The 23995-nt window shown below is 44.3% G+C and overlaps 1 protein-coding gene across 2 annotated transcripts in view; it reads left to right on the plus strand.

The window, feature by feature from the left end:
• The window catches only part of LOC119229804 (chemokine-like protein TAFA-1), an 88291-nt gene that overhangs the window by 53770 nt on the left and 10526 nt on the right, over nt 1-23995 (plus strand). For both annotated transcript variants that reach the window (XR_005121651.2, XM_037490527.2), the window contains exon 3: nt 20381-20521. Coding sequence is in view for 1 of the 2 variants with exons in the window: in XM_037490527.2 (XP_037346424.1) it covers nt 20381-20521 (141 nt within the window). In the remaining variant the exon portion in view is untranslated. The remainder of the gene's footprint in view (nt 1-20380; nt 20522-23995) is intronic.

The following is a 23995-nucleotide window of genomic DNA, read 5'->3' on the forward strand; positions in this document are numbered from 1 at the left end:
AACATCCTGTGTAAGAAACATGTATCAGTAGCTCGTTGCTGATGTGATATTTCTATGGACGACTGCTTTTCAATCTCCTCCCCCTCCTGACTCCCACTAGGCTTACTTCTCACCTCAGCATGGGATTGGAGAGGGGGGGGGGGTTCACATAAAGACATTGCCTTGCGCAGGCCTCACAGTGGGACACGGGACGACTTGTCAGCCGCCACTGCAGCACATGTTATATTGATAAATCTCCGCTCAATTCAGATATGACAGGCCCAGCGAGTCACTGCAGCAAAACACTATTCCCCACATCAGCAAGATGGATCTATTGCCCTGCTGCTTAAGTCAAAGGTGTTCATGTTACTCTGTTTTTAAGGAAGACTCTTGCAGAATTTCTGGTTGCTGGTAACAAGAACTGAGAGTGACTGACGGAGAGGGAGGAGAATACAGCAGAGGGAGAAATACGGAAGGCAAAGAATCGGCGATGTGGCTGTTTTTTTTTATGCCTCGCTGTCTTTCCCTCTTCCACTGTCTCCAAGGCCGTTATTAGCATGCATGAGTCTTCCGTTTCTCAGCACTCTTGTTGGAGGCTCTTACCAGTCCAGTTCATATTTAGTCTCCCGAATGAAACATTCATAACTCTAAGGTATGTGGTCCTAAAAACAATAAGTGCCGCCGCTTCCGAAAGGTCTGCATCAATCACGAGCCTGGAGAAGCCAAGCGTGAGATAAAACAAACAAGCTTGTCAAGGCGGTTTGAGGCTCCACTCTCCACTTAACAATCAGCACCTTAGGAATTTTCCCGAGACCACCCACGTCTCAGTGGGGTTATTATTTTTGCCTTTCGGCTGGTTTACCTCTTATTAAATTCACAGAGCCAATCCAGCAGTGCAGTCGCACGTTAACTCTGCCTGGTTCATTTTCCAAACTTCAGCCTCCCTCGATTGTGTAACTTACCTCTAAGCACCCACTTATTTTCCCAAATATTACTGCTGAATTTTGCGTTCCCTTCATTGTTAAATGCATGCCAAGAGAGAACACTCTCCCAAGAGAATAAACTGTCATTATTGTTATTATTATCACCATCGGCTTGTCTACAGGATCTTAAGCGAGTCATATTCCAAGTCAAATGCCATGTACAGTATGTCTAACATATAATGGCAATTTCCTGATTCCTGATCCTGAATTGTAGGACAATTGCTGATCAGCTAAGCCACAAAAAAGGTCTTCAAATTCGGGCACAAAGAGATCCTCTGCTGAGTCTTTCTCGCACCTTATCGGCCCTTCTCAGCGCCATCCTCTGCAGGCCTTTAAAATATCTAATTAAACCACTAACATGGGTAAAAAGGGAGCACCCTGGGATGCTGTGACCACCCACCGATAAACCAAAATGGGAAACTAACAAGAACACTTCCTCCTTTTTTCCTCTTGTCTTTGCTCCAATTACTTTGAGTTGACAAATATCTTTCAGGATTGCTACACACGCATTTTGCATGCCACAAAGGTGCAAAGTGATCTCACTGACACGTTTGAAATGCCTTAAACTTCCTAACAGCACATTAAGTGGTGGCCTTAAAATGACTTCCTACCACAGCCGACATAATTCAATAATTCAAATTTTTTTTGGTTTCACCCCGGACACAAACAGCGAGTTCTTGACCCGTCCGTCCGCTCCAACCTTCTACCCACGCAGACTTTGATAAAAGGCCGGTTTCTTTTGAGCGTGGAAGCGTTTGAGTCCACAACAACAGAGAATCCCAAATGACTTCCCAAATCCATTCTTTGTGAAATCAGACTACCCTTGTGCCAGGCACAAGGCAGAGCCCGAAGGTCTCCTCGCCAATGAAGAGGGGGGGGGGAACAGGTGGGAACAAGAAATTAGTTACATTCTGCTCAGTCACACACACGCGCGCTTTAGCAATTGCCGTGTCCCCGGAAGAACACACACATTCTGCAAATTGTTTTGGCTTAAAAACACAAAAACACAATTTTCAACCGGGGTTATATTGTAGATACTTGAAAGTGTTTGGTAATGTGCCAGTTGTTGTATCCAGCAGAGCTCTTCCTCCAATGAAAATGTGTTTGAAATGAGAGTTGGGGGCACAGCTTCCATCACAGCGGAGGGTGAGGATGGTGTATTAATAGTGCTGGCAGTCAGAAAATGTCACATTAATGTGGTTTGGATTGTTTACAAGTCTGTCTGTGGAAGTTGTTGTTGTTTGTCATTGATCCTGTCTATCTGGCCATGCAGTGATTCCCTCCCAATAGAACCAGTGGGAACTGAATATTACTTTTTCTTACCAGTTGTAGCTCAACTGAGGTCAATTTTCTGGACATATGGGGTTAAATTAAAAGCTTCTTTCTGGCCACTTCTGAGGAGCGGACATATTTAGCCAATCCTTGCTTCGGGCAAATTAGCAAATAACAACAGGGACTGCCATGTGTTATTTCATCCCAATATGATCCGTATTATGCATGTTTGGATACAAACCGCATATGTCACGAATAAATACACCCACCCTGTGTGGATCTGCAACTTTCCGAGCCTGAAAAGTCTGCACCATTGAATGTTGATGCAGGTTGCTAAAATGACACAGTCGTATGTCACCTTAGAATCCGAGTGGGTGTATGAGCGTGGGGGAGGGGGGGGGGGGGTAGGAGGAGGAGGGAGAGATGCCGCTGTGACAAAAGTAAGTCAGCCAATGGAAACACAGTCGGTTGCTGCTTTCCTGCCTCCTCTGCCTCCTCCCAAGATCTAGTTATTGTGTATTTTCTTTCCTGTTTGGCAGTCTTGTCTGATAAATGAAAAGAATTTGAGCAAAGGAAATTGCATTCAACAGTAAAAGGAAAATGAGTTTTCTGATCCTTCTTTTCTTCTTTCCTCACAAATTTCCTTGCTTTCTTTTTTTAGTTGGTAACCGCTGAGCTTGATAGTTGACAGCGTATGATGATGCTACTTATGCTTGGCTGTAGGGGGGGGCATGTTTATGTGTGGCAAAATGAAAATGTTGAGAACTGCACCTCTTCTCGGTAGCAGAAAGCCACAGTCCCTGATGCCGGGAACAGGCTCATTTTCTCATTGAGATGAAGGAAAAAATAAATGCCTTTCAACCTGCATCCGCTCCTCTGTGCTGAGAACAAGGGAAGCTTTCAGTTGAAGTGGAGTATTCTGGCAAAAGAGCGAGCGAGAGAGAGAGAGAAAAAAAAAAAAAAAAAGGCAGGGAGGAAGAAGGAAAGCAAACGAGGCAGTGAGGTTAGTTCTGGGAGCCATTTCATCACTCATTGTGTAGCGAGACTGTCCCACTGTTCGGCTCAGCAATACCAACTGCTCGCTGGAAAGCTTCCCGCTGAGTGCCGTCTATTGGCTGCCACCCTGATAAGATTGGATTTATTTTTTTACGGGCAGTTTAGCATTATGCCAATTCTCTTCACAGGGAGACTTTTTTATTAACTCCCCGGCGCTCTATCGAGGTCAAAACCCCCGATGAGAAATGACCACTTTCCACCGCTGGTGGTTGGGTCGTCCGGCCTGAGCTGACGTTAAGAGGGCCGCGTTTCACTTCCATCGGGTTCATAGGACTTCAGTTCAAACACAAGACTTTATATGTCCATATATGAAAATTATGTTACGAGTCCATTTTATATGAGGACTTAAAAATTGTTGCCCAACTTTGTCGTGTTCCCTGTATCTTTTAAACTGTTGCCGTTTCTCGCTCCACCTTTGGTTACATTTCGCTTCACAGCTCAAGTTTTCTGCAGGCTGGAGTCTGGCCTTCCTAAAAACACACATTAGTGCTTCTCTGAGAAGCATGTTTGCGTTGGAGCGAGCATTTGTGTGCAACTGTGTCCCAATGTGCTGCAGCAGTGAAAGCCAGATTTCTTTTGCAGCCAGAAGCTCATCCCTGCAACATGGCCCACCATGCAGAACTAAAAAGAGTTACCCAACAAGAGACCTTCATTATACCACCAGCCTATGCAAATCAACCACGCTGACAAACTCCGCCGTTTCAAAAAAAAAAAAACATTCCTGAAAAGGTCAGATGGGGGCCCGTCTGCGAGTCGTCCTTTTCCAAGGTGAGCTTCCCAGCGCCATCATAATTGAAAATTAAGTATTTGCCACGGTATAATTAAATGGTGACTTTTGAACTCAAACGAGACCTCAGACGCATATTAAGAGATTAGGGGGCTCAGATCTCTTTACACACACATGCTCACACACGCATCCACGCATGGTCAAATCCCCGCACACACCTTGACCGGGTAACCAACGGTGACAGCTCCTTAATTATCCCTATGCCTGAGTCGTTAAAGCACCTCACCTTTCAAATTTATGCTGCCCATAAGTTAAGAGCATACCTCGTTTATTATTAATGAATTATCGGATAGCACCATAACGGTGTTGGAAAGGACAAACGTGGGGAGCTAGCCAGCTCTTCACGGGCCGAATTCAGGGGGATTCGCCTCTGAACTTTGAATTAAAGGGTGAGGTGGAATCAAATAAAGTTGTTCCTCTCATGAAAGCAATATCTATATAAAACTATTGTTGGTGAGACCCGACCAAACAATAAAAACTAAACCGTGGAAATTCACGAGCTCAACTCTCGTTCACATTATTATAAAATGAATAAGGCTCCCTGCTTTCGAGCTCAATTGAAACAGAGGAGTCAGAGCACGGCTTCTGCACCTTCTTTTGAATGTGCTGACCAGGTAATATAAGTTAACTTTACTGACCACTTGCGTCCTTATTGCCTCAGTTTGAATTGCTTCACTCTGTAGAAGTCTGTGAAATAGTATTATTACTTTCACAATCAGAATCCTAAGTAGTCATTAAGTAAAGTGGAGGATATTCTGATACTAGAACAAAAGGGAAAAATGCCAAGAGCGTTCTCCAATTTCCGCAAATGGACTCACCAATGGAGTTGGGTTAGTATTAATCTTTTAGTGATGTTCATATTGATATGATGAATGATTATGGTTTTTTTATAATCTATTTCTCCGATGGGTCTCACTTAAATTAATTTCCTTTCTATTCCCTTTTAAATCTTGAGTCAAGGTTCGCAAAGATCCCTTCAATGTACACAATCGATAACACACAACCAGAGTTAAGTATCGGATGACGGGGGGGGGGGGGGGGAGAATAGTACTCACTGCTGTGTGCAAATTGCTCTGCTATTTACATAGCATTTCAAGTGTTATGGGTCAAACGGCCCGAAAGGACTTGGGTCTCGTAACAGCGTCCCATGAGCGGGATCAGCACAATACCACAACGCTTGCATCAATGGCTCTACACACACACACACACACTGGGCGGCGATCGGGGAGCGCGACAGCGGTTTGAATTGATTAGCATGCGCCGTCTCCTGCTCGGAGAGGAGGCCCACGTTTAGACAAATCACAACAGCTCTTAATCCTGGCCCCGAACGAGGGCAGAGCAAAGGCAATCGATAGCATTAGAATGCAGTTGTACTCCCACTTATCTCGGGCCTCGTTCCGTAATAAAAAGGAGTAGGGAGAACAGGAGTCCTGAAAGGGGCTCAGTGCATAATTCAAGCCGAGCAAGCTCCGCGGCGCGGAGTCAGGATGTATGGCTCGGCCCGCAGACGTCTCGGAGGAATCTTCTGCTGTGGACTAGATTTTGAACTAGTGCTTTTCCTTCAGCTCAACCTTATCCCCCCCCCCCCCCATCCCCCCCCGAAATATTTCAATGACACATTACACTTCATTTTGTATCTCTCGCACTCCGTCCACCGCTGTACATAGCGGCTTGCGCACTACGGATAAATCACTTCCCAGCCAGCTTATTACGCGAAATGAAGGAATTCATCATGGTGACAGTCGGCCGTTGCGAGGCGTTCGCTGCGATTTATCTGGGAGAAATTGATTGATTCATTAACCCTGAGTGAACAGTGCTTCTCTGTGGGGGCAGCGCTACAAACCTTTTTTCCGCACGCCGCGGTACGTGTTGAAGGAACACGTCTCCAAAGCGTGGGGGTCGAAGGTGCCGCGCCCCCCCCGCAGGAGCAGGCAGGGCCACTGATGGCCGGCTCAGCTTATTACCTGGCCAGTGTCAGCTGTGGCTCAAGAGTTTGTCCATATGCCTTATATGACTTTAATTGACAAGGCCTTAAAACGTGACGTTCTGATCGAACTAAGCTTTTGGCTCAGGGTTCCTGCAAAGTAAAATGCACTGGGCTGAATATGGTAGAGCGGCTGATGCAAGGCTTTCACAGAGTCAGATGTGACAGTTACGAAGCCATTTCCAGAGCGGAATATGCAACGATCAATAGTTTGAAGCTTTGCTCGGGTGTTGAGAAATATGCATGCACTTTTACGGGAGAACTTCATGTTATTTCCAAGGCTGCGGTTTCAAATGCAAGACAGAATGATGTGATTAACAGGCCTTAGGGAGAAATTATACAGCTGATATTTTGATGGATAAAGTTAAGGGTTGATCAGGTGTCCCTGTCGTCTCCTCCACTATGAAAGCCTGTTGTGTCAATGATGCTGGAAGCTTGAGTCCCTCCATCTGCCTAATTATACTAGCGAGAATAATTTAATGGTTTTGATCTGGTGCAGTTCTTTTAAATCAAGAGTTGTTCAGTGGGGCATCTTCGCAGCCAGATTGGGCTTCAATAGTTTTGTGATTTGAAGTCTTAAGGTAGCAGAGCTGACCCATCTTCATCATCCCGTTTCTCTCCAGAAAAAGGAACACAAAAAATGTAGTGCGAAAGTTTTGTTGTGTAATCAAAGTAAAGTTTTAGTTATATGTTGCGACAAGGTCAGTGAGAGAACTAGTCTTGATGAAGAAGGGAGAAAGAAGGGACGCGATGATGAAATATACAAGGAGACAACATTATGGTGAGTTTGTTGGCTGGCAACCTGTTCCATCTGTCTTTTTATCCGACTTATGGTTCCCTTAGTCTCTTTTCATCCTTTTCATCCGCAGCTCTCGTGTGGCTGCAATAGAGGATTACTTTATTATAGATTCATCTATTGATTAATTTTAGGATGAAATAATTGGCTACTTAATAGATTAAATGTTATGATTCATGAATGATTAAAAGTCTATAAAGAAACAAAAATCCCCAATTCCAAACTAATATTCTGCAATTTCATATTCTTCCGACGAGTTTAACGATGGCCTCATCAGTCTGAAATAGCTTTGCCAATTGCATGGCACGCAAGCACGACAACAACACCTCAACAAATGAATGAAGAAGAATGAATGAAATGAAGACATCAGTCATATTGTGTGGAGAAGTGAGTGAACGCACAGGATCAAAAGACGTGCATCTGGAGGAATCCTTTTTTCAATGTTAGCCAATAAGGCCCCAAAAACCATAACAAATGTACTTTTCCCAAGGAAAATGTAAAGTGAGTTATTATTTATTTTGTATTTCTCTGCCTCTCGTGTCCCTGGGCTGGCTTCACTTCCTCCCCCGGTGGGTTTTTCCCTCCCTTGTGATTGTCTGCATTGTCCCTAATTGCTCCCTTCTTTGTCCAATCGCCTTCCCCCTTGCTAGTGTATTTAAGCCATGTGTGTCCTTTGTCTCATTGTCAGTTATTTTGAGTGTATATTTCCTGTTGTTTTCCCGGTGTCCTTTCTGTTTGAGACGTTGGTTCTTATACTTCCGCCACAGGAATGTTTCTATTGGCTCCGACAGCATTGGATTGACTAAAGTAAGGGGAAAGATATGCAAACACGATGGCAAAACTAATGCAGCATCTGATTAATATTAATTTGTGTCCACTTGTTGTTCAATATGTATAAAGTAAAATACACTGCTAAGCCTTGGAAATATAAAGTGAGTCCTCGGGCTGCAAACTAGAACCAAGGATATACCACAACCTGGGCATCGCCCTGTCCCTCTGTCTTATCGGAGCCGACAGAGGCGTGTGGACCAGAGACATCCAGAGACGTCCCGATGTCAACACAAATCTGCACCACTCTCAAAAGGCCACGTGTCAAATATGAAGGTGATTAATTAAACTCCAAAGAGAACAGGCGGGTCTGGAGACATTTCTATTCTGAATGGAGTTGCTATCTGCTTCGGCCACGTTAACTTTGACAGGGAAAGATAGGCGCCACATTTAAACTGTGTGCGACAGAGTGATACCGGATTTAAAACACTCGGTAGTTCTCCGTTACTAGAATGCCGTCAGTTGTGCAAATGGCTAAATAATAGAGCTTTTCCAGAGAGGTCTGTAGAGATAAACATAGAAGTGACACGGCACAGTAACTACTGGGGATTTACTGTCCCCTTGTGATCAACCATCTGTTGCCGAGTCTCGAGAGCAGCACCCTAATTTGATTTGTGCGTGAGAACCAGCTGGCAAATATCGTTATTGCGTTTCCCTCTGTTTAGAGAACATTTAGGTGTTGACAGATCAGAGCAATAATGTGAAAATGAAAGTACAAATTACCACATGATGAAATTAATCAAAAGCACACTTCTTTGCAGCAGTCGACCAAATGACTTGCAGTGCAATTCCATTAGTTTCCATTTAGGAACATTTACGTGCGGCGTGCTGAATGCCCCCCTTTGTATGGCAGGACTTAATTGCAATAATTGTATGTATACAATACATAACAAACTATTTTTTCGCTCCTCTCTATGCCTGTTCTCCATAGCGGCAATGCACGCCTCACCTATGTATTTTCCGTGAACATTTCTATTGCAACAGCTGCTGGCCACTGAGGGCCCCTGACCTCTGGTTGGTGAGCTGGGGTAATGAGAACCCTTGCATGGTGCGATCTGCCCTTTTGAACATGTCACAGTTCACTTCAGTCAGATGCCATACCTCCCTTCACTGTTGGAGATGTCTCTAATGAGGGAAGAGACCTGAGACGTGGGAAGAGAAGGCAGGCAATAAGAAAAGGGAGACATTCTAAGACAAGTAATGGAGTGAAAGATTGCGTTGCAGTTTTGAGTGTGTGTGTGTGTGTGTGTGTGTGTGTGCGCGCACGCACGCAGTTGTGTGTTGGACACAGGGAGGAGTTGATGAGTCTCTAACAAGCGGCTTCATCAGAGTGAGGAATGAGCTGCCAAGCAGGATCTTTCTTTTGACCTACCTCGGAGAGCAATGGATGGACGGACTGTTGGAATGGATGGAGGGAGACGTAAAGGAGAGAAAAAGCGAGAGGATCTGCTGAAGTGCTCTGCAGAGGCTCCTTTCTTCACGGCTTGTCACGGCGGCCCTTTCCGTCTGCCAGGAGACAATCGTTTATTCCCACGGTCACGACATGGAGCTCCAACCAGTACACAGGCAACGACTAGATGAAGCAGCAGGTATGATGGATAAGGAGGGTACACGCAGTGATTGCTACTTTTGGCAGTGCACCAGTCATATCTCTTCCGGAGATGATGTGTTAAGGAAAGGAAGGGGCAGAGAACAATTTATGGATGAAAGGTGAACCCATGATGGAAAGGTTGTTAAGGTGGCCCTTAATGTACCAGAAAATTCAGTTTCGCATTATTTTTTTTTCCCCTGGATAAAATATTTGCTAAATGTCAACACTGTTTTTCCAATATATTTATTTTTCTTTAAAGAGTCTCTCTCTCTCTCTCTCTCTCTCTCTCTGAGTTGAGTGCATACATTACTGTTGCATTAGTATGCACACCGAGTCCAGTCACACTTTGAAGTGCAGCCACATGATTTCACAGTCTACCCTGGTGGTACAGATCAAATTCACAGGCATGTAGAGGCAAGACTGATGAGAGGATACGTGTTTTCATTTTGAACCTACGTCGTGCGGGAGGTAGATGCACTGTTTGTGGACATCGCTCATACAAGAATCCATCATTTGGTCACTTTCTCACCATAACGGAGAATATTTTAATTTACCGTTTCTCTTTACAAGCTCGTCCTTTAGAGATAATGACCTCTAGAATCAGCATGGGCACAAGTTCAAAACAAAGTCACGATTCTAATCTGTATAATTAATGGGTACAAGAGCCGATGTCATTCATTATGGGTAATATTTAATCTCATGGATACAGGGATATTTTCTGTGACTGAATGATGAAATGTTTCAGTCCATGATTGATTCCTTTCTGCAGAGAATTGCTATGAAATATGAAGTAATCACTCTCAGTCAAAAAAAGAAAAGTGCAGAACTTGGGACTTCTTTCTTTTCATAGAGCTCCAGCAAGTCTATTCAGCGTATTCCCAATGTTGAAAAGTTCTGATAATAAGGCCACACGGAGCTTCAGAAGATTTGATTGCAATATTTTCTTTGCACACAAAGGACACATGCAATTTTTATTAAAACACTCTAGATGACACACTGATAAAAAAGCTTGCATAGCAGCATATTAAAGTACTGGTGCAAAGAAATGTCAATAGTGTTTGTAGTTGTCTTCATCTCTGTGTGCATGTGGGATAAAGGCCTGTTAATGATAAACTCGTCAATCGCTTTCATGATGAAACGTGTCACTTGTTGCTCCAGCACACGGTTTTCTTTCTGTGTTGTGGCCCTCAACAATAAAAACAAATGAGACTGAGACTCTTCCCCCACTTGTGTTCCCACATAAAGATGTTATCTGCAGCTTAAAAGCTTATCAAGGCAGCAGTAATGATGTTGAGTGACGTAATTGTGTGTTTTGATTGATAACGCCGTGAGTAATGTGATGCCGAATTGTGTTACAGTTCTCATATTGTTCTGATTTTCGAGTCCGCAAATAACTGCATCACCGCCACATCCTATCTCTTCTCGCTTATAGTCATTTGTCATAGCTATGAATTTCTTTCCCACAGGTTGATAAATAGGTCCAAAATCCATTTTAGCGCTCTGATGAAAATAGATCATCATTGTCCGCCGTCTACTTGGCCCCTCGGTAATCTGTTGCACATTGTATGCTGTGCTGAACTGTCAATGGTCTCCATTCTGCTCCTTGATAGGATTGAGAAACCGTCTCTAAAAGGTATCTGCCATGCTTTACGAGTAGGATAATTAGCTTCTGCACTAAAGGAAAAACACGGTTTAGAATTAACAGCGAAGACTCTTCTCTTCAAATCATTTTCCACACAATCGCTGCCTATAATTACATTTAATCATGTGTTGGGAACATATGAAAAGGATCCCTTCGTTGTGATGCCTCTACTTGAGGAAAACAACTAGTTAGTAAGTCGTCTTTTTTACATTTTTACACTTACCATATATTTTTTAAATGGCTACACTTGAAGGTGGTAAGACCTGACGCTTCTTCCTTTCTCTCCCACAGACCTTAAAATTTCATATGACTCCTCATGTTGCCCAAGGGTTCAAAGTATATATTTTCTATGAAGGAGAACAAGAGCGATGGAATCCCATTTAAAACAATGTCCCCAAATTAAATTAGAGTCAACTTTTTTTGTTTTGTTTGCGATCTATCAGTGAGGAATAAAAACATGAAATGAAATAAAAGATATTCTGTTGATGAATTAGAACTTCTTATGACAGCTCCCTGCTCTTTTATGGTCCACAACAATCGCTTGTCCTTGTTGAAGTGAGGTTAGCTGCCTACTATTCTGCATTGTCAAACAGGAGCTGAGTGCTCAGTGCAAGAGCTGTGAGCTTTCATTAATATACAGTATATTCAAGGTTTGTAGAATACTTAGTTACCAATAGTTGGCATGCTGTACATGTTTTGAGTGGACTACTCTTGCTCGGAGAGTCACTTCTCACCGCTTTCCAACCACATTCCATATTCAAACAAACAGCCTGGAGTTATGCGTTTGTACAACACCCCCCTGCTTGCGCTTGAGATGCTGTTAGTTCCAGCGAGTGTTCACAATGAAATAAAAGAATAAACTAATGAATGGGAAAGAACATTAACAGACAGACAGACAGTGGGCTCTAGCCAAATCCCTTAATGCTAAAAGGCAGCCTGAGCTTATAAACAATTATTGCATACATTACCCGGTTATACAAAAACATGCAAACATGCTCTGGTTACCTTGCTTTGCAAAAAGTGGGCAGATTATTTGCACTGGAAAGTGCCAGATATACTACACTGGGTACTTTTGTATGCATCAATAATGTGATGTTAAGTGCCTGCTGATGCATTATGCATGTTAGATAATGCATTACGTGTTATTCAGGCCGACCTCGGCTAAATCCAGAGCGACATATCGTCCAAGACCTCACATGCAGAAGCCCTGCAATGGTACGATTGCTGGTTGAGATAGTCACCATGTTTCCCATAATCAGCCACTTGTTCTACTGGGTTTGTATCTCTTGGTGGAAATGCACTTATTGTAAGTCGCTTTGGATAAAAGCGTCAGCTAAATGACATGTAATGTAATGTAATCACACCTCCTTTGTCATTCGGTTTTACACAGCATTTAGATATATGTATATACCTATACATTACATGACATATAGCTGAGGCTTTAATCCAAAGCGACTTACAATAAGTGCATTTCAACCCCAGAGATACAAACCCAGAAGAACAAGAAACACAAAAGTGTAATTTCCTCAAATTGTTATAGATAAGAGCCATTATAAGAAAAATACATCTATCTATATGCAGTAAAGATTTGTATCACACAAAAAAAGAACTTTGAACATAGCGTTTTAGAACTATATTTCTTCCTTTCTTCTATACCTGAACTTTTTCATTTCTCTTTTTGTCTTTTTAAAGTGGTGAACTTAAACTCAGGCCATTCTCCAGGACTCACGTCATTCAATCGTTTCCTACCAGGGAATGTTGCCTTTTGAAGGCTGCTCTATGGCGCTGTTGGAAAAGTCAGTTTGGAGACTTTGAATGGACAATTTAGTTTCTCATTCAACCATCCGACTGTTATTTAGAAAGAGCACTGACCTGTGTCATGCGGACATTGGATGGAGGTCAGGCACCGCCAACTGTACTGCAGGGTGCAGTAAAACACAAAGACTTGCAGCCAAACCTGCCAGTCTGGATCAAACGGGTTCTGTTCAGACACGCCGGTAGAGAGAGGAATAAAGTAAGAAACGAAACACAATGAATAGGAGTTGATCTAAAATGCCTCTTTATCTGACTGTGACAGCACATAGTAAATTCTCCAAAAATGGCCCTCCTTTTCTGGCCTCACCCTCCTGTCATCGATGTCACGAAGGCGCCACGGACGGCTGCCACAGCGTTGTGGATGCGCATCGAAATAGGTTACTTCCTGCATATACTGAATTTACCATGAGTTTTTCACCTCATGTTTCAGGTAACGTCTTCAAACATTTAATGTAATTCCAAAGCAGTGCTTTTTTTTCTTTGTTTTTGAACATGCCAGCTACTGATTTTCATTGCTTTTACTGAACAAATAGGTGGGTAATGAAAGCTTGAATTGACATTTAAGCCATGATGGTTGACAGCAGCCCCGGTCTGTGGGGCCCATGCCTTCACCGAGCTGCAGCTCGGCATCGGGTCTTCTCACGGCGGTCTGAGTCCATGACACGGGGAGTTATATATGCCAGGGTATTACAGAGCCCTTCCTAACCCGGTTTGTCGCGCTGCTCCCTCTGGACTGGGGTAATTTCATGGTGCTGAACTGGCATTGATAGAGCCTTGGTAAATGAGGCACGCCGCAATCGTTAACTTTAATAACCATAAAGATGTGAGCATTGGAGTCATACAGGCCCGCGAGAGGAAACCCTTACAGGTGATTAAGAATCGACCAGGGCCAGCAACACCTCGCATCTCTTATTTGCACTAATGGAATTACCTATTAAAGATGTCAAGAGTATTTCCACCAGTGGTGCAATTGCTGCACTATATTTTTCCTATTTAGTAAAGCGTCGCCTATTTCCATGCATGAGGAATACGTGTTAAAAGCAGGCTGAATACTAAGACCTACTTACTGTGTGTGCGGCGTGTGTGTGTGTGTGTGTGTGTGCTTTCTGGAATTCTCCTTGGGTTTGAACGGTAGGTTTTTGTAGGTCGGAACCACTGTAGCATTATTTAGTATTCTGTAACACTACGGGTAGATTCAGAGGTGAGCCACACTGGCAGAGAGGAGAAAAAAAAAGAGTCCTTGATTTGTGCGACTCCTGTATAGCTGGGTCAGTGGTTCCTGTCACTCAGCTTGAGCTCCGGATCATTGTCCTCCCCCTCTCCTTCCCCCTGCCCCAGGTCTGTGGCAGCTCCGGGGTGCTACTGTGCCGCTATGTCCACCCGTATGTCTACTTTCATTACTTTGGGTGATGCTACCCGAGTAGTCATGTGAAAATCCAGGCAACCGAGGAGACCAAACCAGCCTGGAGCCGCCACACTGGTCAGAGGTTAGAGAAGCCACACGGGTCACGGCGACAGGGTGCAGACGGGCAAATAAAAAAAAAGTTTGATCTACTTCCGCTGCCAATGCATCGATGACACGATAAAGGCAACGGTTATCAGATTGGATAAACCACGGTAAAGGAAGGCATGAGATGCATTTGTTTCGCGACTCTCGGGGTAAACCCCCCCCCCCCCCCCCCAACACCTGGCTTTCCTCCCATTTCTCAGATGTGTTTTGGTGGTGGACTGTGGACGTTCCTCCGGAAGCCTTTCGGTCTTTGAGGTTTCCTCTTATTATTCATCGTGGGTAGTCAGCCCTCTGGGAGAGAGGCTGCCGAGTGAGAACAAGTGGCTGTGGGCTCAAGCCTTGGTGGACAATTTTCTCTCAAAAAGGCCAGGAGAACTTCAAAATGACTCCCGTGTCCAAACCGTTAAGAGTCACGTTGTCTCCTCGTCTTTACCCAGACAAAAGGGCTCACGTCCATGTCAACACATGTCCATGTCAACACCTCGTGACAGTGACAAGGCCAGACCTATGCACGCTGTCCGTCTCTCGCCTTTGTCTTATTCTTGCTACACGCGTCTCCTCTGCGATCCATGAGGTGTGATTAAGAGAGTGCCGCGGAGGTAATTTAATCCATGATGAAAATAAAGCAGTGAGGTCTAGGGCTGCACCTCCCTGGGACTCTCTTCACACACTGTGCAACTGAACTCGTCGTCTTCCAAAAAGTAGAGGAATCTGAGCAGTGACTGAGGGTTGTGTAACTTGTGATAAATCATATAAACTGCATCAGTTGCCAGTAGGAAGGACATGGAAAGTTGTTCCCTGGCACTGCCTCTGAGGCCTACATTTGGAATCCACTCGACGACGCTTTGTAGCGTGTTTAAACATTTTTTGTAAGTAATCAGGGGGGGGGGGAGCGTTCATGAAGTTCTGACTTGATGTTTAAGTAATGAAATGTTAAACTCTGATGAGCATCATTAAACATATATGCAGCGGGACAGCTGCCCAGCAGCCACTTTGATGCCTTTGACTCTTGAAACGGATCATTAATATTCAGCTTTTTTTTTCCTCAAAAATGAAAAACTAATTATGGCAAACAGAATGGAGCTTTTTTTTTTCATTTTGGGACTATCTGACAACTTTTCAATCAGATGCTTTTCATTATATCTAAAACTGCACATCAAAAGTCATAAAAAAAAGCCTAATTCTCCATTATGCATGATTTCCCAGAGAGAAGTTGACTGAATAAACAACATCTGCTGCTTAATAAAACTTTATGGAGGTTTCAATTAACTTTTTTGGCACACGGTAGAAAGAAACTTTGCTCACTTGTTAAAATAGCCTTTGGCGACGTTTTAGGGTTTGAATTTGTCTTTCAAATCTGCGCATCGTTCCCAGCAATGATTTGCAACGCGGCTCTCGCGCTTCTTCTCGAAACAACAAACCCGCCTGAATTTACATTTGCTAGCTCGACACGTGTCTACATTTACTCACCGATAACGGAAGCCATCAATTTTATGCTTCCACCTGAGATGTAAATTGACAATTAAAGTGCCGCCGTAACACAGGGGGCCACCGGGGAACAACAACACGCTGTGGGCAGAAAGGAGAAGAATTGTGAGGAAAGACGGAAGGCGGTTTCATTGCAGCAGCTGTGTGTGTCTGGCGGAACAAAAACAGCACATTTCAGCATACAGGCGGAGACGGCTCAATTTCACCTGAGTGTGCACTGATTAAGTTGTTTCGACGAGTTGTTGAGAGCCTTAAGTTTCCCCCCCCCCCCCCCCCGCCGGTGTGTTCCTTCCCTCGGCCATATGTCATTACTTAATAACTACAGCAGTGAGAGAGGCAGCGTGTGACAGAGAGAGGGAGAAAGAGAGTTGGAGAGAGAGAGAGAAGAGGGGGACAGAAAGTGATTACCACTCTGTATAGATTAGGGTTGTTGATGCTGAAGCCGAGCCGAGCCCGTGTAGTGGGAGAATGTTTGTTTCGGGGGGGGGGGGGGGTGGGGGGAGGAGGAGGGAAGGGGAGATCTGTGGCGACATTGTCCAAAGCACCTGCATTTACGCCTGTGCGGTGTGATCAGAAGGCAGTGAAGTGTGTTATTTGTCACTCAAGGGACAAAACGGAAAACTGTCACATTTATTTCGGGAGAGCGAGTAAACCGTCATGGGTTTGTTGCTGTGACCTTGAGTTTAGTCCATTATGGGTGCTGCAATGTGGCTCTCGAGGGTAATAAGCGCCTGGTGTTGAGTGGAAGGTTTACAATATTGGCTCAAATAAGACAACGCTGATTATGAGACGTCGTTTACATTTTTTGATACGGGGGGGGTGTTGTAGAAAGGATTTATTGGGAAAACTTGATGTTACGTACTTTTTCTGTAGGAAAGGTTTCCCACGAGGTCGCATTAACCCAAAGAGAAATGGGCTTTCGTCCATGTAAATATCTCTACATTAACTGGTAAATGCGAAACATGAAATAATGAATAATACTTCAGAGGCACGAGACCCTCGTTTGTGCTGTCGGTGAGAAAGCCGTGACAGGTCTAATCCTCAGCCCCCCCCCCCCGACAGATGATTCATGCCGTGGTCCGGTTTCTGCAGTAAAAACGTCCGAGGACTCTTTCAACTCGGTTTTTATTAGAGGTGCAACGATCGATCAGCTGCTAATAGAAACAGGACGGTTTTCAGTGGATGGGCAGTGACTGGTGACCAGACGCTTTAGTGAGTGTGAAGAGCAATTTGATCTAACTGCAATTACAAAATAAGCCATGCAGGAACAACCTTAAAAACCTTCGGGAAGGACTAAATTAAGTACTTCTTAAACTGCAATGTATTCCATTAATGATGCCCAGAGTAATCTATAGAGACCAGCTGATCTGCCGATGGCACAGGCTCTCTCTCTCTCTTGTGCAGTCCTCGACTCGGCAGAAATTGGGATGAAGGGGAGGAATTATGATAGAAGATATTTTTTAAAAAGCCCAACATTGAATAAAAATACAATCATTTACAAGCCCCCATTCCTTCTGCCACTATCTATCAACATTTTACAGCTTTACCTCATTAACAGCCCCTAATTGGCTGTTGGGCTTGGCTGGAAACAATGAAGCATTGATTTTCCTTAAGCATAATCACCTCATCCAGTCATTTAATGGCTGCTGTCACCGTGGGCCGCAAAGAGAAAAATGACCAGTTAGTGGTCCCATCGATGCCCTTCACCTCCCCTCACCAAAGGCGAGAGTGCAGAGCCACCCACTCCATCTTAGCAGGTTGGTTTAACCCCTTTAGCTGGCTGACAGGCTGCAAGCGCCGCATCCATCACCGCATGCGGCCATGTCTCACGTTGTTGTGATCCCATATTGCACCATAATGCACACACAGTTACTGTTGTGCACTTGAGCGTTTCGGGGGGGAAGTCAGACATTATGGAATGCCACGAACGATATGTGTACATTGTACATAATACGTACACAGGCACACACACACACACACACACGCACACATGCTTGGCAACGGATAGTCGCTGGTACTTTGCCACAGCCAAAGTTCCCAGCTACTTAAATGAAACGATGTCCCGTCCAAGTGGGCATTTGACGCCCAAGTGTCTCAGGTGAGTGGCCCGATAGAGTCATCGAGGAGCCATTTACACGGATCTCTCTTCCACCTGCCAGATGGTTCACAGTGATCCAGCCTAATGTCCACTTGGTGGATGGTCAGACCTTTGCTCTGATGGCGTAGGTGTGTATTAAGGATAGTAATCTTATGACAATGATTATGAGGATCATCCTAATGGTCATACCAAGAAATATAAAATGTTCTTTCCAGATTACTTGTGTTCAGACAATGTCAAACAGTACAACACACACAAAAAAACACAACTCTCCTCCACTCAAATATCCCTTTTGTCATTTTTAATGCTTAACCCCCATAAACCTTGTAACCTAAAAATGATCATTTTTGCGAATTGTAGTACATTTGTGTGGACCAGATTGTTGAGTGGGCCTGAAGGACAACCATCAGTTATGATTTCCTTCAATACAGGTTGACAATCCACAAGTAGATGAAGCAACTCAATACTTGCTGCTGGTTATAATTGATCTGTTATGTTTTGTGCTTTTAGTTATTACTATAATTGCCAAGGTAAATCTATTTTCTAATACTGTTGGAGGTTATTTGTACCTCATGAGACCGTCAAGGTGAGTCCTCACACCTTCCCTTTGTTGTAGTCTCCTTTTTAAAAGCAGAAAGTCTACAACCATGACCCGGCTTATGACTAATTTAATCCCCAGAAATGTGTTACACTACTTTCAGTAAAATTTTATATGAAGTGCATGAGGTGATCTTCGATTGGCATGGAGTGAGGACAGCCAGCATCGAGTGAGAGGCCCTCGGAAACAAAACCCAAAAGTCACAATCGTGACCCATTATTTCAGAGATCTTCAGCGACACGAATGATGTTTATGAAAGGGGTTTCCCTTTGCTGCTTGAACCGCTGTTCTCCAAAACCCGGCTTTGAAGCTAGCTGAGGTGGGATCAGCCCAACTGTGTGTTCTGTGATGCAGTGTGATGTCCTCACTTATTCAGACACCTGCTTTGACTTTGAAAGCAAGTCTGCCGGTCATGAAGCTGCCCGGTGAAATATTCCACTCACCAACACTTTGTGGGGTTTGGCTTTTAGCCCACTCAAGGGCAAATCTCGTCACATTTATAGTCTGCCTTCTGCCTCCTTCTGCACAGAAATATCTGACAACAAGCGCTGGGAGAGTGACATTAATACTGCACGACGGCGCGGTCCGGCCGGGCTGCCAATGTTTGCCTTTTAATCCAGGGCTCGGCGGCCTTTGGTCTGGCCACAGCAGACAGTGATGTGAATGGGAGAAGAAAACTGTAGCCAAACTTGTCTCGGCGGCCGTAATTTATGACCCGAGCCATTTCAAACATTTGCACAACCACGGCAGCTAGAGAAACACAAGTCGGTTGTTGTCATGCCAATGGGGGGGCAAATGCATCTTCTCGACTCAGAAAAGACGTCGTCTTTAAAACTTTGTTACGGACGACTGAAATGAGGCACAGAATCGATGGAACATGGCTTTTTGGTTTTTTCTCGTACTATACATTGTGTAGCTTCAACCCTCCTCCTCCTCCTCCTCCTCCTCTGCTCTCCTCTCCTATGTCCAGGGATGAGCTTCCAGTTTATTTGTTGGATGCTGGTGTCTGTTGCAGTCGCTGTCAAGGGAAGATGAAGAGTTTTTCCTGGGGCGTGAGAAAAGGGGAGAGCGGTGATGGAGGGCCTCTCTCCTGCAGCTCCGCTGGCTGCATTAGCCCCACGCTTTATAATTGTGTGAAGGGGGCACTTCCAGTGGCTCCCTCATTACTCACTGGCACGGCCGGTCCCTGGCAGTCAGACACACCTTGTACCCGCTCTCTCTCTCTCTCTGGCCGTTGCATCCATTTCGGGACGTCCCTCAGCTCCATCACCCCCTCTCCTTCCCATGGGCAATCCTCCCTATTGTTATTTTGACCCGGCACTGCCATCGGCGCCTTTTCTCCCCTTTTTATTTTCACAGAATTGTTTTGACATCCCCCTTTGTCACACTATAACCTCTTGTACTGCATTTGCTCTGAGTGATGTCACCCATGCTGTGGAGTTAATGCTTTAGCGTAATATAGCCTAAGACGCTATTGGCTCCGTCATGGGACTCAAAAAAAAGTGTCGTCGGCCTAAGTCAGGGACGGAGGCCTGGGACGATGAGGTCTTCCCTGGGGAAGCAAGACGAAAGTCTCAAAATCTCCTTTTTCTACTGACAACATATGGAAGATATCAAGAGTACAAAGACAGGCACATTAATAAAAATTAAGTGCAGGAGGGGATCTTCTTCATAGGCTGACTGGTATGGAGTGAGAACAGCCAGCATTGAGTGAGAGGCAATTAGATGATATAATTGAGATGCCTTGAGGGCCAATTTGTTACACATACTTACAGTGAAAGAGTCCAATGATTTCACTGCAGCGGACCTCATGTGATTATGAGAGGGCAGTCGACTTCATCTCTGCACCATGCCTCATTCACATCATTGTTGCTCATTTGGACACGTTTAGTCTCGCATTAACCCCTCGCATGTACTGACCATGCACCACTGTGTCCGTCCATCTGTCCGCAGAGGGAGGCACTTGCGAGGTGATCGCCGCCCACCGATGCTGTAACAAGAACCGCATTGAGGAGCGCTCTCAGACCGTCAAGTGTTCCTGTTTACCGGGGAAAGTGGCCGGGACGACGCGGAACAAACCCTCCTGCGTGGATGGTAAGGAGCCCTAATGTGTTTTAACTTTGTGATGATGTGCACATTGTGCAGGAGCCCAGAGTTCTCCTCTTGACACGGACCTGTACACATGATTCATATTTTTAATAACTGTAACTATGACCTGATTATTTGCCATGACAACAGCCTCTCCCTAGCCCTAACAATACCCGGAACGTCGAGGGTAGGAATTCAAAAAGCCATTGTGTAGTTTATAGGGAAGGGTCACTTTATGAACAATAGATATTTTTCTCTTACCCGTAGTGCCATTTATCAATTGAGATTGTTTTGGTGCGAGTTGCCAGGAGCTAAAGATATCAGCTGAAGAAACGTCTTCTTCTCTAGACTACAAATGGCCGATATGGGACCTGGTTTGTGATGTTTAAAGTACCAACAAAATACATTTAAAAAATGCAATGCAATATATTTTTCCAAATAGTCACATTATAGTCACAAGAAGGCAGACAGTGTGTGGCAGTCAGTACCTCCTAAACTAGGTAACTCACACAACACTATCTGTATTGATAAATACCACTACAGGTAAAGGAAAATATACATTTTTTAATTTGGTGATGATCTGTCCATTATATATAATTTAAAATATATCTATAAAATTATGTTACTACTTAAATATTGTTAATTCAGTTGTATTGCAAAGAAAACTATCTAAATATTTGTTGCATAATTTGAATTTATTACAATTAATCGGTTATAATGTCAATGTTGCAATGAATCCGTTTATCCCTTTTTCATGAGACTATGGAAAATGAAAATGAACCTGCCAAATCGCAGCAAGACATGTTTGGTAGAGATTCCACATTTCGGATACGTAAGATAGACTCTGTTTTGAATGAATTATGCATTAATTAACACCTCAGACGACGACCTTCGCCTTATCCCCCCAAAAAATCCAATGCTGTGCTGCTAGGCCTCATGGGAGTTTAAGGATGATCCTGTTGGGCTGTTGAACACATGAGCAGGCAGTACGTAGCAGATCAAATCGCCTTAGGCTGTTCGGGCTGATGGAAATGAATAACTAATAAACACTAGTCAGGGAGGTTTCAGCTAGTGCACCTGAATTACTTCAGCTGAGAAAAAAAAGGCCAAAAGCAAGAAAAAAAACCCAATAGGAAGACACAGGTCTACAGAGACAGAACTTCGATGCCTCCCTTCACTCAAGGAAGCTCATTTCTTCCTCCTCAGTCTCAATCACATCCCCACCTTCAGCAGAGATCAAAGTCATCTCTCCAACTGCCCTCTCGCCATGAAGTGACACTAAAAGTTCTTCATTAGGAGGGATGGTACATGAAGGGCCAGACAGGCCGGCTCAGTGGGCTTCACAGGGTCGGTTAGCCACAGCTGACACTCAGGAAAATCATCAAATATAAATTGGATATGAGCTAAGAATGAAAAAAAAAAATTAACTTAAACCCTGCAAAACTTCAGCAGTGAAAGGAAACATTTTTAGTCCTTGAGATATTTTTGTACGAGGGAGGGATGTGTTTGTCCTGCGGTTGGACGGAATCAAACATTTACTGACCCTGTGATGCAGATGTTTTAGCAGACTGTGATTCGCTTCATCAGAGACAACCAGACACTATTTAACACCTCGGCTGTTGAATAAATAGGTCACCCTTAAAAGGCCCCCTTATGTGTGTTGTCACACTTGGGAAAAGTAAATCAACACCATGTAAACACTGATTATTTAGGTATGCTTGTAATAAGTGAGGTTTTAGCACAAATGCATGTGTTTGGGAAGTCGTGAGCATAATCCAACAGTTCCGTTTAAGCTTGAAAATGGAGGTTTTTGTGAAGTTTTTGAAACGTGGCCCTTATTTACATAAAGTTGTCCTCCCTTTTTAGATTATTCAGTCACTTTATTTGACATTTACCAAGGATGATTCAGGGTGTTCTTTTTGAAATGAACACATGTAACAGTAAAAGTATAAAAATTAAAGAATATAACACGGACAGTGGAATGGAGGTGGAGAGGTAGGAGGATGTGGTTAACACTTCGAGCCTCCCGGCTACCGCAGCCACAAAGTCCTAGCTGTTGTATATTGATTAACAAGAATGGTGATAAAATGGAAGTGACAAGCCACTGAGCAGCAAACTACAAACAAACAAACACGACAAGAAAGAGGGAGAGAAAAATAAATAATTGCCAGTGAATCTTCAGAGGTAACTTGGTTTGGACCAACCGACATAGCTCCGAGGTTAGAATTTGCGGAAACAATCCGCCCGATTAGCTGTATTATCGTTCATTAGCATCAAGCTGCAACATCAAAGCACCACAATCGGCCCCGTTGTCTGGTGTTTACACCTCATGATCACGGCCCTCGTGGGCTGGTTGCAGTTGCCATCGGTAACGGTTTGGGTTGTTATTAATACGTGGGGATGGGAGGACAGCTTGCGTTTGGCGGTGGTGGTCTGCTGTCAGATTATCCCTCCAGTGGGAATTGATTATTAGCTTTGACAAGGAGAACTATGTCCCAGATATGTCAGGGCCAACGAGGCTCTTAGTGAAGAACATCCCTTTTAACAAGTCAAACGCTCATATCTCTCCAGCCTCGCCGGGCCTGATCACATGCGCTTGGATTAGGCGCTCGTCACTGCACCACTGCCTTTATCCCAGTGTGTGAGACGTGTAAGCCCTCAGCCGCAGTGTGGACCGACACGCGCGCACACACACACACACACACACACACACACACACATATGCACTCATTTACCCAACACACGCTTGCAGATGCCCTAATACCCGCACATGCTGCCACTTTATGTTGTCATGTAGCTGCCGTAGCTGCAAACTCTTTCGGGAAAAAAAAATGTAGGCAAATGCCTGCTCGCTGCTAATCACTGATGGGGAATGAACCCTTCTGTTTGGCTGTGGGCGCGTATAGCCGAGCATGACAGGTTGTCATGGTACATTTGAGATACACGTCCGGGAGGGTTTCGGGGGGAAGGGACACGTGGAAGCCACTTGATGGGGGGGGAGGGGGACAAAAAGGTGCTGCCGTGGTTTCAGAATAGCATAAGCACGCTACGGTCAATGATCACAGATTGACAGTGTAAACATATTTGCTACGTCACAAAGCCCCATCGCAGGCCGACATAAGGCGACACTGAAAAAGAGTGATTTATTTTTGGGTCCAAAAAGAGGTTTGGGAGCAGTTGAGGATAATGACTGTGAAGCAGGTTTTCTTCTCCATTTTGTCACCTCCCATTGAGCTCTCACTGCGTCGACGAGTGTGATTAGACTCTCAACCTTTGATCCGCTAGAAGAGGATTTGACCCTCTGCAAGAGTTCAAAAGGTCTCTATGGTTTAGTTTCTCTCTTTAGTTTATTTTTTTACATTTTCCTCTCTGCTCTCACAAAGAAAGAGAGAGGAAAAGCCCCACGAGGCAGATGTGTGGGAGCTCTATGCTTTCATAAATGGTTTTTGTATCCACATGAAGGAAAGGATGTAACCACAC

The sequence above is a fragment of the Pungitius pungitius genome, chromosome 8 (assembly GCF_949316345.1).
Source record: "Pungitius pungitius chromosome 8, fPunPun2.1, whole genome shotgun sequence".
Lineage (NCBI taxonomy): Eukaryota > Metazoa > Chordata > Actinopteri > Perciformes > Gasterosteidae > Pungitius > Pungitius pungitius.